Genomic DNA, 15,008 nt, shown 5'->3' with positions numbered 1-15,008 from the left:
ATCCGTGCCCGCCGCCAGCATGTCCGAAACAGACGGTACAGCTGCTTCCTTCATTGAACCTCCCTCGAGCGGCGACGACAACGACGACATCGACTCGTTGCCCTCCGAACCCGATTCCGATGAAGTCACCGTGAGCGAAGAGGAGGAATACTCAGAGTCTGACGCGGAGAGAGAGTGGAAGGAGAGCTTGCAGCAGTTGGAACTGCTCTTGTCCATGGTGATTGTCCCCTATGTCGGAAAATATTTTGGCAGGAAGTTTGCCTACTGGGGTATGTGTGATATGTTTCTGGGCGCAGCATTCTGGGGGTCGCCCCGCGTGTCGCGTAGGCTTTGTTGTGGTCTGGGAAGCTAATCGAGAGAATCACAGGGTGGAAACAACTCATGGAATGGAAATATCCGGTCGAAATCGTCGTGACCAACAAGGCCGCGTTCAAGGGAATTGGCGCCATAGAAGCCGCGGCTTCTCTATAAAGGAAATCCAACAACTTTTAGTGTCTCGAAAAAAAAGCAGGAAAGCAAGCAAAAATCGCCCAAACATCAGTTCTATCAAAAAGGTACAGAACTGAAACTGCACGGCGGCACAGAAAAGAAGAATGCCTCAGTTGCAGCTGGTCTGACCGAGTGTGACACATTGCCTCTGAACTGTGCCAGACAAAGGACTCTCGCTATACAGTCGCAAAAAAAAAACGATGCCAGTCCAGTCAGGCACAACGTGGCCATTGACAAAATCTACATAGAAAAATGCTATGGCGCCAACCAACGCCATTGCTAAGCACACCTGTCGTCCGCGGGTAAACAACGAGGGGTATCACAAGTCATTTCTTTGACCTGAGTTCGTGACTTATAATGCTGATTGCTGACGTCGTTCTTGTCGAAGACGGCTCTGAGAACCAACCTGACGTTCATGTTTCGAGTTCATATTCGGATGTTTCGATACTCGCCCAGAATAGGCATATCGAGGTTTCACTGTTCACGTCCTTCTCCCTTCCCTGCATCTCATCCCGGTCCTCTGTAGTGCTTGCGCCGAGGCAGACACTCAGAACAACGCAATCAGCGTGAACTTTCTGAATCTGCGAACAGCAGGAGTCGCCTTTATCTCGTCAGCGGAACCGCTTGGTGCTGCCGCATCTTCTCCAAATCCGCAGTCTGAGTGTGTGATTGTTTGGCAGACTCAACAGACTCAAAGCGTGGCCTACAGGCCCGCTTGAGAATAGCTAATGCGCCATCTCTCTCGACTCCAACCACTAACCCACGAATTGTGAAGGCGAAGATCTCTAAAGCATCCTCGGTCGTCATTCCCAACCACCTTGCGTACAGCGAGTCTCTTGGTAACCTGATGGGGCCTGGGAAGCCTGGTAGGTAGACAATATTTCTGAAAATAGCCTGGCTTTCAAGGGGATTTGGAAGTTGCACCTGCATATCTGCCACATCGTTCTCTGCTGCCCAAGCTTGGTAGAGCTCGGCAACGCAAATATTGGCAGCTTCTCTTTCACTTTCGGGGTCGGAATTTGTTGCCCACGCAACGTTCGGGAGGATAACTTGAATACGGCGAGCGCGACTCTTGTTTGGGCGTCGGAAGATCCATCGCCATTCCCTCAGGATCAATTGCATCCCCTTTGAATCCCACTGGACGCATCTGTTAGCCTAATACAAAATGATATGGCCTCAAGGATAGGACGTGTACCATGATAAGACCATCTTTTAAGGAGGAGTTGAAGAGGGACTCACAAATGGTAGGAAATCGGGTTGGCGGTGTCTCTCTTCAAAATAGTGGTTCCCACGAAACCATGAACCATCGACCTCATGAAAGACAAGGCCAAGGAGGGGATAACGGTGTCCACGGAATCGGCTGCGACAGACCTCTTGCATGATCCGAGAAAGAACAAGTGCTGCGATAATGTGCGCTGTGATGGCTTCCTGCGCCGCGAGGGCATCCTTGAATTGCAGAAGCAGATCACTGTCTCGAAACCAGTTCACAGAATCATTCACGTCAAGGCACGGATGGAAGTGCACAACCGCCACCAAAGGAATGACACCAGCGTTTGCTCTGCCGAGTCTTGTCCAAAGACTATTGCGATATTCTTGATACATGGTCGTCATGTCTGTATAGTCCCCAGATATGGGACCTATGAGCAGGATGTTCCGGAGAGGAGTGCCGAGCATCAGCTTATCGACAAGATTTCGAAATCGGCGACACACTTGTCTAAGGGATCCAGTGGTGCGTAAAATATCCGGATAGCCTTCCTGGTACAGGTAGATGCAGTTTGTGATGATCCGAGAGAGAATCAGAAGAAGGACCTCGTCAGGCAGCCTGGGAACGGTATCGACCGGACCATTGAAGTGTTCTTGTCTGAGCGCAATCGTTATTGCGCTCAAATCTTCCGTGGTCAGTATGCCGAGTTGCCTGCTCGAGCTGGCCGCCATATTTGGAGGACTGAAGTTGAGCCCGCATGTCTTGGTCATTGTTGGATGTTCTGGAGAAAGTTCGCAGGCAAATATATTTCCTTGTAGGTCCTCAGTTGTCAGAATTGTTCGGCATCACACAATCGGGACCACGGGGAGTCCTCACAGTATATCAGGTCATATTGCTTTTGGCTGGACCATATTTGTAAAGGCATGGTATGATTGATTGTCTCTCTATCTTCTGTGGGAGTCCCGAAGTCACCTATCTAGCTATGTGGTAACTGTGGAATGGCAAGTGCAACAGGGAGGTCACATGCTATGGTTACGTGCCAAAGCAGGTGTCATGGAGAATCCACAACCATATTGCTTCACAATATAGCGCCAGAGAGACCTGTGGATCTGCGTTACTGCTGAACCGAAAACAGAATGGCATCTTCAACACGATGCAGGGGTCGAAACTCTCGAAATGGCTCACCCAAAACCTTGCCGCGGCCATCAAATTTAATTCCCTCACTTCGAAGCAACTCTATTTTCTTACAGGCATGTTTGCCATCCCTGCCCCAGTCACCTTGAAATCCGCCGATACTCCCATCTGCCGCTAAGACGCGGTGGCATGGTACGTCGGGGGCAAAGGGATTGTTGCGCATCCCATTTCCAACCGCTCGGGCCGAGGACTTGAGATACTCTGATATTGCGGCATAGGTGGTGTAGCGACCGCGCGGGACAGAAAGAAGAGTAGTATAGAGCTTCCTTCGATATGAGCTCAGTGAAGGGTGTGAATGGATGCGGATTAGGGTCCGCCTTAGCTCTTCCTCGTTTGCCTCAGCTTGCTTTGGCGATATTCTGTCCCCGTCCACGTGGTTGGGAGTGTTGAGCGACTCTGTCGAGGTCTCAACCCGCCAGGATTTGAGCGTTGATTGGTGTTTCTCGATCTTCCTGCTCTTTGTTGTCGCTGATGAGGCCGGTTGGTCCACGTCGCCTATGGTCCGTTTCATACCAGCATTAGTTGGCCTTGACGGACGTTGGTGTGAGGCTACTTCGCTTGCAGCTGCTTTGGCATACTTCTTTTCATTCTTGCCTCTGCATCGCAGACTCGCCTGGTCCAGGTCGGAAAGATCTACCTTGCCAGCTTGAATTTTCTGCCCCAGTGCTATTGCATCCCGCAACTGTTGCTCGTTCATGTTTCTTATGGCTGGCTTCGGTAGTATCATGTCCCACTGTTGCTCATTGTTGCCTATGACGTTGTCCAGAATGATGCGGGCAAAGCAGTGGTCAAGAGTCACAGGCCACACAGGCTGAGCTGGATCTCGCATTTTCGCCATCTGGGGAAGGGTTTGAGAATACAAGATCCTCCATTCTGTCTGCAGAGCTTCAACATTAGACATGATCTTGGAAATGCAGAGCCCTGCAGAACTCGCCCTGGAGTTGATCCGAGCTGGGGGGAAACAATGCTCCAGCGGCTGTTGAATAAGATAGTCAGGACCTGTCTAGCAACATCTGCGAATGTTGGGTAGAGTCTGAATGTCTCTCAGAAGTGAAGTCCTCACTTTACCCCGTATATGGCAATAGGTTTTGGGTCTAGCCTAGAGTGACTGGTGAGAGACGCAGGAAGAGGCCCGCCCGCGCCCACCGTGGCTTATCGACGTCACGCGTTCTTGGGAGTACCGAGTACGCGACGCGCCTTGGCCAAATAGCATCCGTCAATGTGATTCAAACAACTCAACCAAAAGTCCGACAAGGCCTTTGACATTACCCTGTTTTGGACGCCTCAGTCACAGGCCTTGTCCATTGTATACCATTGAAATGTCTTCAGCAACGAGTTCACCTTCTTCTGCCAACTCGCCCACAAGCGTTACCTCTAATATACTCACTCCAACGCGAAAGGTCCGGAACTTACTTGCCCAGTTTGACGATTCGGATTCTGATACAACTACTCCCACCCGTGGTCAGGTACTCCAGAAAAGTTCCGCTCCGCGTGGTTCTACCGGAGCAGACAAAGAAGAGCTACAACATGTGATAGAAGATTCTGATGATGATGATGACATCTCTGCGCCCCGTCGACCCCCGGCCACACGCGACAGTAAACCCGAACCGACTGCTCGTTCTCAGCACGTCCTTGAGCAAGCTAGCCCTCGAAATGTCTCCCACCTAGATCCCAACCAGCAAGACAGTATTTTCGACGATTCGGAAGAGGATGACATCTTCGCAGCACGGCAGACTTCCAACACCAATACCAACCTACAAAGATCCCCTTCTCCTCTGTTCTTTCCTTCTCCCAAAGAGCAGAAGTCGAAATTTCTTGCCCTCGTCGAGAAGCACAGAAAGCAACGGCTTGAAAAGGAAGCAGAAGAGGCAGCCAGACAAGCAGCTCGCGCTGAAAGCCTGAGCGCCCAGGAAGCAGCACAACGCCGGATCCGAGGATCCAGCCCCGCAGATGACACAGATGAGGAGAGCGATGCCTCCGAGGGAGCTGGAGGGAAGAAGCTGTCCAAGCACGCTCGTCCAACACGAAAAGCTAGCAAGAAGGCCATCGAAGAGATGAAGCGTGAGACACAGAGGCTCAGTCGAAATATGCAACTCGCACATCAAGCGCGGACGAAGAAAAAAATAACCAAGGACAGCTTGTTAGCTCGTTTCAACTATCCGACCGCCAGATCTGCACTCGAGCGAGACAACGAGCACTATCCTACCAGCAGCTCCAGAGCGGCATCGGATAATGAAGTTGACAACGTCCATGAGACACCTCCTACCAGCCCAATCACTGGAGAAGGGGTTGACGCCCAGAAGGAGGCTGGTATTTCAGAAGCAAACAAGGGTAAAGGGAGGGCTCCTTCCATCGAGCCCGTGGAGCAAGAAGTATACTCCGTTCCATTGATAGTCCTTAACGTCGACACCATGGACGAACAACCACTGAAACCTACAGCCAAGCCAATGGACAGGCCAGTTCGATCGGAGCTTCCACTGGCCACAACAACTATATCGGATTGCGACGACTCTGATTCCGATCTCGAAGTCGTTGTGTCACGTGGCGACATGCGCAAATATGCGGCATTCGAGCATTTGCCGGCGCGAAAAGCCAAGGAGGCTCCGTCGCATCTGGCATTGCGTTCGCTCGCAAATCTCATTGGTGACGATGTCAAGCATTCCATGACCGCGGCTGAAATGGATGCGTCGTTACGAAGGGCAGCTCGGATCCAGGCACGACAAGAAAGAGATCAGAGGATTGAAGAATTAAAAGCCAAAGGAGTGATGGTGCAGACAGCAGAGGAGAGAGAGCGGGAACAACAGGAAGTGGAGGATCTTTTGGAGCGAGCGCGACAAGAAGCTGTCGAGATTCAGAAACGCGAAAAGGCTCTTGCTAAGAAGGAGGGTACTTACAACAAGGATAACTTGGACGACGAAGATGAAAGTGACGATGAAGATTTTGCTGAAGACGAGGATGTTGACCTGGATGTGGACTCTGGAGAGGAAGATGGAAGTGATCCAGAACAAGACGGTGACGATGAGGAGGAAGAGGAGGAGATTGAGAATGAGGAAGAACACGAAGAAGCTCTGGGCGATATCTTCGACAATCAAGCTGACGAACAGGATTCCGCGGAATCTTCGTCCTCAGAAGTCGATGCTGTTGACGACAACAAGCATTTGGATGTTGGGGCCGAGGAAGTCGATGCGGATCACAGGCCACGAAGAAGCCGAGCAACCCGCATCGTCAGTGATGACGAGGATGAAGAAGTCGTACCTGCAACGCTGCGATCACCACAGCTTCCTGCGCCTGCAAAGACACCCTCATCCATATCTCGTTCAGCGAGAAAGCAGATCCCTGGCCTGCAAATGTCTGACGATCTTCCAATCGGGTTAACGCAGGCATTTGCTGCGACAATGGCAGATTCGCAGAGTCAGACTCAGGCGAATTCGCAAGAGCAAGACAGTCTCACCATGACCGCGGACCTGCCATCGCCTAACATCGCAATGGTGCCGAAACTGTACCGCTTGGATTCGGTAGACATGATCAGCGACAGTCAGCCAGCTTCTCAGACGCAACCGCTCGATATCAGCCTGTCGTTTCCCGAGTCTCAAATAGTCACACAATCCCCAGCCAATCATTCGGCTCTTCAAGGGCTGGATGTTACTCCTTCACAGGCACATTTCGAACCAACACAGGATGCAGGATACGAATTGAGTCCGTTTCGGGGAAACCGCTTTGCCACCGACACTCCTCTACACCCAGCACCGCACTCGACGCTAGATACGGTCATCTTCCCCAATGATGTGCAAGACAGTCCCATCATGCAGAGAAAGGCCCGGCTCATGCGGGGGCGCGTCAATGTCGATGAGTCGGATGAGGAGTCCACAGAGGTGAGGGATCCATCGGCTTTTGACGTTATGCAAAGGGCAGCCAAAAAGAGGTCTCACGAAGCGTTTGACAAAAACAAATCACGCGCACGAGAGGCGGTTGACGACGCAGCAGAAGAATCCGAAGATGAGTATGCTGGCCTTGGGGGAGCCAGTGATGATGAGGTGAATGAGGAAGAAAACGAAGATGACCGCAAAATGATTGATGAAGATACGGAGGTCGGCGTTGGCGAGGCAGCCAAACTGGCCAAGCTCTTTGCAGATCGTGAACGTCAACAAGACGAAGCAGCTGTTTCCAAGTTGCTGAAGGACATCACGACAGGTGCACTGAGGCGGAAGCGTGGTAACGACGACCTCGACCTCTCGGACGAGGAAGATGCTGTAGTTAGAAGAAGAGAGGCCAAGAGAAGAGAATTCGCCAAAATGCGTCGAGAACTACTGAAGGACGAAGCTGTTGGCAAGATTGCGGAAGATAAGAAGAAGGAAGCTTTCCTACGGAGCATCGAGGATCGGCCCGACAGCGATGGAGAAGATGACTTCCTTCCCATGGAAACGCCTGGTGAGGGTGATTCCCAGGTAAAAGACAGTCAAGAGTCGCAGCAGGACAGTGATGCTAAGGGACGGCCGTCTGATCTCCCAGTGAATGGTGGTGCCCAACCCCTCACGGTTACGCCCGTGTCAAAGTTGAATCAGGCTGGACGATCAAGGGGAAACACGAATCTTCACAACAGAAGGCCGGCCACACTAGCCGAGATTCGAGAATCTGTATCATTCCTGATCGAGGAGCCAGATTCGCAGGCAGGGATCATCGATCTGGGCCTATCAGACTCAGAAGATGAGCCTGAGGTGTACGTGGATCTCGATCGACATGTGCACTCCGCTGACGCAGATGAGAATGCCGATGATGGGGACGATCTTGGTGATTTCATTGTCGATGACGAAGGACATGGCACCGCTGAGGAGACCTTCAAGAAGCCTGCTTTACCTGGCTGTGAAAGTCGAGCTCCATTCTCGGAACGACGGACTAAAGAAAGGACAAATGTTGTCAACCGGCTGAGCATGCTCCGTCAAGCATCGAGCTCCTCCAGTTCTTCGGGCAGTACCAAGATGGCGTTCTTCGGCGCAAGCAGTTCAATCAGTGGCTCCTTCAAGGTTCCCAGCCTCCTGCGGCGTGCAACGACGAACTCGAGCTTAGGAAGCATGGCTGGCCGCGACGAGAATGTGTCTGCCACCGGGGTGGTCACGAGCAAGACTGAGCGAGGCAGGGCCAGTGAAGAGAAGGAGTTTATCAGGAAAGGCACTGGGAGTCGACGGAACGCCGTCAATTACAGACCGACGGTGCGCGAGGAAAAGATGAGCCAGCGAGCGGGTGTTGCAAAGAAGAAGGCGGCCAAGGCCAAAAAGGGGGGGTTCTTGGGAGGCCTTTTCAGTCGAGATAGTTGGGCTTGAAGCCCGGAAGTGATGCTTTGGAGGAAATGATGAGATGAAATTCCTATATCGAGTACCTCGTACCTCGTAGTCACCAATGCTCTGTTCACCCAATTGTACTTCATACCTCGGTCACGATATGGTGGATGCATGACTAATCAAACCCCTGAGAGATTTGCCTACAGGCTCAGCCTTGGAAGGGAGGAATGGATATATCACAAGGTCTTGTCCTGAGCACTCTTGCTTTCTTGAAGGGGTAGATTCTGCAGGATGTTGAAGGTGCAAGCCTCGTACATATGATATAATAGGTTAATGAGATCTCGAGAAGGATTGATTGCGGGTAGCCGAAGATTCAGCCGACACCACCTTTCCAACTGGGTTCTCTCGCATTGTTACTACACATTGCTACCACACTAACGAGGTAGCCAGGTGATGTGTGAGGTAGTCTGTACAAGTCAACTATGTGCATGTATGGGTGAGAGGACGCAAGAATGAGTAAAGTGAATTGGCGAGGTGGTGGGAGTTGTGGTTGCTCGATAGCCGCGGTCGCGACCTCGGTATATTGAAACTTTAGCGAGGCTAACTCGATGGGAAATACTTGACGGTTGACGGACTCGTTCCCTCTGAGAGAGATATGGATGGTGCATTCCCGACCGACCGACCGACCGACCGACCGACCGGGTGTTCATTTCGCAGGGTCACAAATCCCAGTTTCTCATTGACTTTTGCTGTCTCTCTCACTGTTTGGTGATGAGGAACGAAAGATCCGGGGGAAATTGAATAGATAGGGTCAAGACAAGACATTCTCTCTCTTCTTATTTTGACAAACATATACACACAAACACCTCAACTTCGCCTCGCCTCGCCTCTATCATCAATTCTACCCGCCGGTCTTGTGCGCGGAAAGATGCCTCCCAAGATATACTATGCGCCGAGATACTATACATATCCCAACCTTGATCTGTTGTCGATCCTCTTCGGTTCGTGGAATTCCCCATTTCTTTTGTCGAGTTGTTTGCCTGTGATGGATGCACCGCCGACCCCGAACCCCGAGCAATAGTGCTAACAAGAACTCCAACCCGGTCAAAGACCCCAATGACTACGCCGTGGGACAGGAAGATACGAGGGTGCACATCGACGCCGCCAACACGGCAAACTACATCGACAAGGCGCGCGCGCGGGTCCTGACCGAGAACTTTGCCCACAGTTTCCGGCACAAGTACGGCATCGGCGCCAACGGCCACTCCAAGGATGTGGTCGTGGGCTTTTCGTCGCTGCAGATCCTGCTGCCCATCGCCTTTTACGGCACCCTCGCCGCGGGGGGCATCTTCTCGTGCGCGAGCCACTCCTTCACCGCCGCCGAGTTGGCCAGGCAGATCAAGCAGGGCGATGCAAAGCTGGTCGTGTGTAGCCCGGACCTTGTCAAGGTTGCCGTCGAGGCCGCCCAGGCGTGTGGCCTGGGTCTCGACCGTGTACTCGTCTTCGATTCGACCTACCGTGCTTGGGGGTTCAAGTCGGTGGACGGAAAGGTCGACTGCTGGACGGACAAGCGCCTCACGTGGAAGAGGATCACGGATCCGCAAGAACTCGAGGACAGCATCATCGTCTTGCTGTACTCGTCGGGCACGACCGGTGTTCCCAAAGGTAAGGGCCCCCCGGTTTCGCGGCCGGGTTTCACGGCATTTTTCAGGGCTAATTCCTGTCCGTCGCACCAGCTGTGATGCTCTCGCACAAGATGATTGTCACGCAGATCGTCCACGCTTCTCAGACGGCGCGAGAATGGGCCACTCCACGAATCTTGACGGGCGAACTGGTCCCGACACCGCTTCGAACAATTGCCCATCTCCCGGCGGCTCATATCGCTGGTGTGGCAGGGTACTTTGTCAGTCCTGTCTACTCCGGCACCGAGTGCTATTGGATGCACAAGTACGAGTGGAAGAAGTTCCTAGAGTACAACCGACAGCACAAGATCACAGGATTCTTCACCGTGCCCGCCATCTGGGCGCGCATCGCCAAATCTCCCGACGTCACCGACCAGTTTGCCACCTTGAAGAACGGCCTTGGTGGCGCGGCCCCGATGGACGCAGACCTTGCCAACTCGGCTAGTAAGCGGACGAAAATCCAAGTAGGAGGAACTTACGGCATGAGCGAAACCACGGGGTCCGTCTGCACACTTCCTCCGGGAATGACTGATGACACGGGCAGCGTTGGGGTCATGCATGCGAACACCATGTTCAGGCTTGTCGACGACGACGGCAATGACGTCCCCGAGGGCGAACCTGGCGAGCTCTGGGTCAAGGGCCCGATGGTGACAAAGGGCTATTACAAAAACCCCGAATCCACCAAAGCGGCCTTCGTCGACGGCTGGTACTGCAGCGGAGACATCCTGCAGCAACGGAGCAACGGACTGTGGTACGTGACGGACAGGAAGAAGGAGTTGATCAAGTACAAGGGCATTCAGGTGGCGCCAGCCGAGCTCGAGGGTCTCTTGCTCTCACACCCCTTGATCGAGGACGCGGCGGTGATTGGCGTGCCAGGCGAAGGGACAGAAGTCCCTCGTGCCTACGTCGTGGCCGATAAGAACAAGATTTCCGAGGCAGAGATCAAGGAGTTTGTCAAGAGCAAAGTCGCACCGTACAAGCAGCTGCGAGGTGGTGTGGTCTATCTCGACCAGCTTCCCCGAAGCGCAGTCGGTAAGATTCTGCGGAAGGATTTGAGAGAAATGGCGAAGACGGAGTTTCGTGCTAAGCTATAGAGGGCTTTTATACCCTGACGGCCATCTGCTTCGGCGAATACAGGCTGGTCGGACCTCATCCAGCGTGACGGAGGAAAAGTAAGAAGTACTTGTAGATAATTGCGAGCAGAAGTTCAACAAGCCAGGTCCAATGCCACAACGCGACGTTATCATAATCTAGCTTCTCTTTTTCTCGTAATCTCTCCTGAGGTAGTGCTGGTAGGCGTAGAGGAGGCTGAGCAGGCAACGTGGTCACTGCGAAGAAGGCTGCAGGTTTTGCGGGTGGACATGGTGGCGGTGGAAGGGTCGTCAATCCGTGGTGTGATAGACGCTTCTCTCCGCTAGAGCAGGAGGTCAACTTCAAAGCACACAGCCGGACAAACGATTTGTGCCGGTCAATACTGATGGCAGTGGTCGTCTTTTGTGCTTTTACACTGTACACTAGTTCATGCTCCACACATCATCGGCTAAGAAATCCGACGTGCGGTCCACTGCGTCCCCTGAAATGTACAAACATCCATCCGTGCCATCATGTTTTGTAACTTCATGTCGCAGCCGCCACACATAGTGAGCTGGCCTCTCCCCGTGTAAGGTGATCTAATGGCATGGAGCTGTGACACTGAGTATGCAGCGAGTGAGTCTAGACAACAGGAGGCTCTACTTCGTCCCGAACAATGCCAATGCCTTGCACCATATCTTGTGTGCCTCCCACTTCAAGAGCCCAGGTATCTGAGAGACGTGCGGATGGGTCTATACCTAGCCTGTGGGTACATGTCAGCTTGAGTACATGCATAAAGAGACAAGGACTGATTGATATGGAACAAACCTGCATGCTTCATCCGTGGCCTGAAGCATATAGCAAGCTCTCTTGCGGATTGAGCAATCTCCCGCCCCAGCAGGAGTGGCAAAACATGGCAAACTGCAGGCCGGTAACTGTGAATGCTTGCACATCATGATAACCGCGCCCTAGAGCCCCTCAGAACAGGATCGCGGGCTGTCACAGTCATTTAGTACTCCGTCGACTCGCGAAGAAACATCCTCCGTCCTGTCGCAACTCGACTCACCTTGGCATTTCTGCGCCTTCCACCTTCTCCCACTTCCATTAATCACCATTTCTTACGCTCTCTCATCCATCTCTGATCCATCTTTCTTTCATCCTTCTCTCACAAGTTTTCTGCGTCACCCACTCCACAATCTGCCTTTGTCAATTCGTCAATCATCCTATTGTCATTGTCATCATGAGCGGTTGGGATGTTGCGGATGCCCAAGGGGCTTCAGGTAAGTCCCTCATTCCTTCTTCTCACTCTCTTATTCCTCATCGTGGTGCCTACACTCCCTATCCAAGCCCTGGAACACTCGGAAGCAACATGTACAAGTTTCGGAAGAGGATCTTACGAGCAACGAAACCCTGCTACAAGTACCCAGATCTGTGGATGATAGAAGAAGTCCCCTCCTCATGTTCGCATCCTTCTGCCAATTTCAAAGACATTTGCTAATTATGAAAGTCGATTCAGGTTGGAACGATGACGGCGCCGTCGCTATGCCTCCCAGTTTCGACAATGCCTTTGGATCTGCCACCAACGGCGACGGCATGAACGGCGATGACGAACGCAAGATGGGGGCCTGCTTCAATTGTGTAAGTGAATCCTGGACTTAGTATACACTCACTAACATTTCGCAGGGAGAAGAAGGTCATGTGCGTGTACCCATTCCTGTCGCTGACTCCGCTTACCATGTGTTCAGTCCAAGGCTGCCTGCCCTCACCCGCGCCAATTTAAAGGGGAATGTCGCAACTGCGGTCAAGAGGGCCACATGGGTGCCGACTGCCCTTCCCGGGTCATCAAATGTAAGAATTGTCAACAGGAGGGTCACGAAGCATTGAAGTGCACCAACCCAAAATTCGTCGACAACACCCGTGTCGCCGATAAGACCGAGGGCGAGGCTTGGGCCCTACTCAAGGAAGCCAGTGATGACCGAGACATTGTTGACTTCAAGGAGGCTCTCCAAATTCTCTCCAAGGCCGCTCCAGGATACACCTACCCGATGCTCGAGAAGGAGTTTCGGAAGCGTGGTTTCAACATCTACTTGATTGCCATGGTAGGTTGGTGTTCTGAAAGGTCGCAATCAATGTGCTGACCACTCGTGCAGGAGAAGGATCTTGGTGACACTTGGACAAATGTCAACCTGCAGGGCGAAATCGAGAAGAAATATGCCATCAGCTATTTTACTTCCGACAAGCCACAGCGCCCGACTCTTCTCGACAAATGGCCTTCGTCTCCAGAGGACAACCTCGCTCGTCTCGCTGACGCCGGGATTCCCCTCGACCGTGGCGTGGACAAGTGCAACAACTGTGGGAAGATTGGTCACATCACCAAGCGTTGTCCTGAAGAAAGAACCGCGAGCGTCCAGCCCACTGTAACCTGCTACTTGTGTGGTGAGGAGGGTCATCGTGTTCGTGACTGCGGCCAGGAGCGTAAACATGGCGCCCGTGCCTGCAAGATCTGCGAGTCTGAGGAGCATTTGGCCAAGGTACGTCTGTCTCTGGTCACATGGTGTTCGATACTAACATGATGCTGTAGGACTGTCCAAACAAGGAGCAGCGAACCTGCCGCAACTGCGGTGAAGAAGACCATATGGCCAGGGATTGCCCGACTCGGGAGAAGAGAACCTGCCGCAACTGTGGTGATGAAGATCATCTGGCCCGCGACTGCCCTCAGCCGCGAAAGATGACTTGCAACATTTGCAGCGAGGAAGGTCACATGGCTCGTGTAAGTCTTTCATCTCTTGTACGCACATTTCTTTAACATTGCCGGCAGGAATGTCCTAAGAGAGAGGAAGCTGGTCCGCGCCCCCGAACCGACTGGACGAAGGTTACTTGCACCATCTGGTAAGTGGATTCCCAAGCCTACTGGAATCTCATTTTCTAACTCGGCCATAACAGCAACGAGAAAGGTCATGGCCGTGCGCGCTGCCCTCAGAATCAAGCAGCACTGACCGATCGATCGAATGATGGGAAAGCAAACGGTGCAAACAGTGGAGCTGATGTTGGCGCTGGCTGGGACAGTGCTCCGGCGTCGGATTCTGCTGCTGGAGGCTGGGACGGCGCTCAGAATGGTGATTCCGCTTGGGGTGGCGTTCCCAATGCCGCTGGAGGAGCTGCGTGGTAGAAGTGTGACTGATTCAGAGATGCGGACGACGCTTCAGCCTGCATCACCTGAACGAATCGAGGTCCATGCGCCACACAACTCTACGAGAAGATGAACGGATAGTCCAAGGGAAAAAAAGAAGAAAAGAAGAGACTTCAGTACTGCCAATGGGGTTGAGATGCTCTGGACAACTCCTCCAGGCACGAATTGGCGGGGAGAAACGAGTTGAAAACCTTGAGACAAGCATTGAATGACAACGAATGGTCGATGAGAGACATGCCCTGCCAGTACCTTCCCTATTGGCACACGTACTCTTTCAAAGAATTCTTCCCGCAGCTTTCGTGACGTGCTCGATGTTCACCACCAGCCCATATGGCCGACTTGATATGTAAGCTCCTGAAGCTCTCGGGGACAATACGCGCTCTGTTGATGGTCCCAACCCTCGAACCATGCAGTAGCTGATCACGCTCCTCGCCGAAACGGAGACTTTTGACAAGTTTATCAAACGTTGGAAGCCTCGAGTCGTGTGAACTTTTGTCCGTCTCGTCCGTCCACAAGCTCGATAGACCCTTGTGGGTTTGTCAGCCTCGCCGAGTCCGGGCCTATCAAGCCACTACCAAGCCACGGCCCACGGCATACATCGGTGTTTTTGTTCTTCTGCTCCCCCTTCCCCTCCTCTTTCCCAAGCACGCACTCATGCAAGCACGCACGCAATCCACGCCCAGGGGTCGTTTTTGATTTACAATCCCTCCCTTGTGTCATGCTCCGAATGGAGGGGGGAGCATAAGCGGAGTTTGTGCTTGTGGTCTTGGGGGCCGCCCCGAGTTAGAACGTGGTTTCTTTTACCGGGGAAGGGAGCGGGGAGGGGGAGGGGTCTTGAACTTTGGCTTTGGCTTTGACTTTTGACCCTTGCATTGCGTGCAGTATGCATGGCGTGGTGGTTG

General features: G+C 52.7%; 6 protein-coding genes across 6 annotated transcripts; 4 read left to right on the top strand and 2 right to left on the bottom strand.

Moving 5' to 3' along the window:
- Positions 1-19: 19 nt before the first annotated feature.
- Positions 20-471, top strand: Z517_11801 (uncharacterized protein; the record flags this gene model as incomplete). The annotated part of the gene is made up of 2 exons (XM_013423384.1): positions 20-269; positions 368-471. The coding sequence occupies 2 exons, from the start codon at positions 20-22 to the stop codon at positions 469-471; spliced, it is 354 nt and encodes a 117-aa protein (XP_013278838.1).
- A 621-nt stretch (positions 472-1,092) lies between these two features.
- Positions 1,093-2,463, bottom strand: Z517_11800 (uncharacterized protein; the record flags this gene model as incomplete). The annotated part of the gene is made up of 2 exons (XM_013423383.1): positions 1,093-1,626; positions 1,729-2,463. 2 exons carry the CDS (start codon positions 2,461-2,463, stop codon positions 1,093-1,095), a joined length of 1,269 nt encoding a protein of 422 aa, XP_013278837.1.
- Positions 2,464-2,807: 344 nt separating this feature from the next.
- Positions 2,808-3,788, bottom strand: Z517_11799 (uncharacterized protein; the record flags this gene model as incomplete). Its single annotated transcript, XM_013423382.1, has 1 exon — positions 2,808-3,788. One exon carries the CDS (start codon positions 3,786-3,788, stop codon positions 2,808-2,810), a length of 981 nt encoding a protein of 326 aa, XP_013278836.1.
- A 418-nt stretch (positions 3,789-4,206) lies between these two features.
- On the top strand, positions 4,207-8,205 carry Z517_11798 (uncharacterized protein; the record flags this gene model as incomplete). Its single annotated transcript, XM_013423381.1, has 1 exon — positions 4,207-8,205. One exon carries the CDS (start codon positions 4,207-4,209, stop codon positions 8,203-8,205), a length of 3,999 nt encoding a protein of 1,332 aa, XP_013278835.1.
- Positions 8,206-9,212: 1,007 nt separating this feature from the next.
- On the top strand, positions 9,213-10,939 carry Z517_11797 (uncharacterized protein; the record flags this gene model as incomplete). Its single annotated transcript, XM_013423380.1, has 2 exons — positions 9,213-9,828; positions 9,900-10,939. The coding sequence occupies 2 exons, from the start codon at positions 9,213-9,215 to the stop codon at positions 10,937-10,939; spliced, it is 1,656 nt and encodes a 551-aa protein (XP_013278834.1).
- A 1,477-nt stretch (positions 10,940-12,416) lies between these two features.
- Positions 12,417-14,085, top strand: Z517_11796 (uncharacterized protein; the record flags this gene model as incomplete). Its single annotated transcript, XM_013423379.1, has 7 exons — positions 12,417-12,554; positions 12,600-12,614; positions 12,662-13,015; positions 13,067-13,447; positions 13,498-13,686; positions 13,735-13,805; positions 13,860-14,085. The coding sequence occupies 7 exons, from the start codon at positions 12,417-12,419 to the stop codon at positions 14,083-14,085; spliced, it is 1,374 nt and encodes a 457-aa protein (XP_013278833.1).
- Between the last annotated feature and the right edge of the window lie 923 nt (positions 14,086-15,008).

The sequence above is a fragment of the Fonsecaea pedrosoi genome (genome assembly GCF_000835455.1).
Source record: "Fonsecaea pedrosoi CBS 271.37 unplaced genomic scaffold supercont1.8, whole genome shotgun sequence".
NCBI lineage: Eukaryota > Fungi > Ascomycota > Eurotiomycetes > Chaetothyriales > Herpotrichiellaceae > Fonsecaea > Fonsecaea pedrosoi.
Note: the sequence above shows the minus strand (reverse complement) of the source record. Positions and strands in the feature narration are given on the sequence as shown.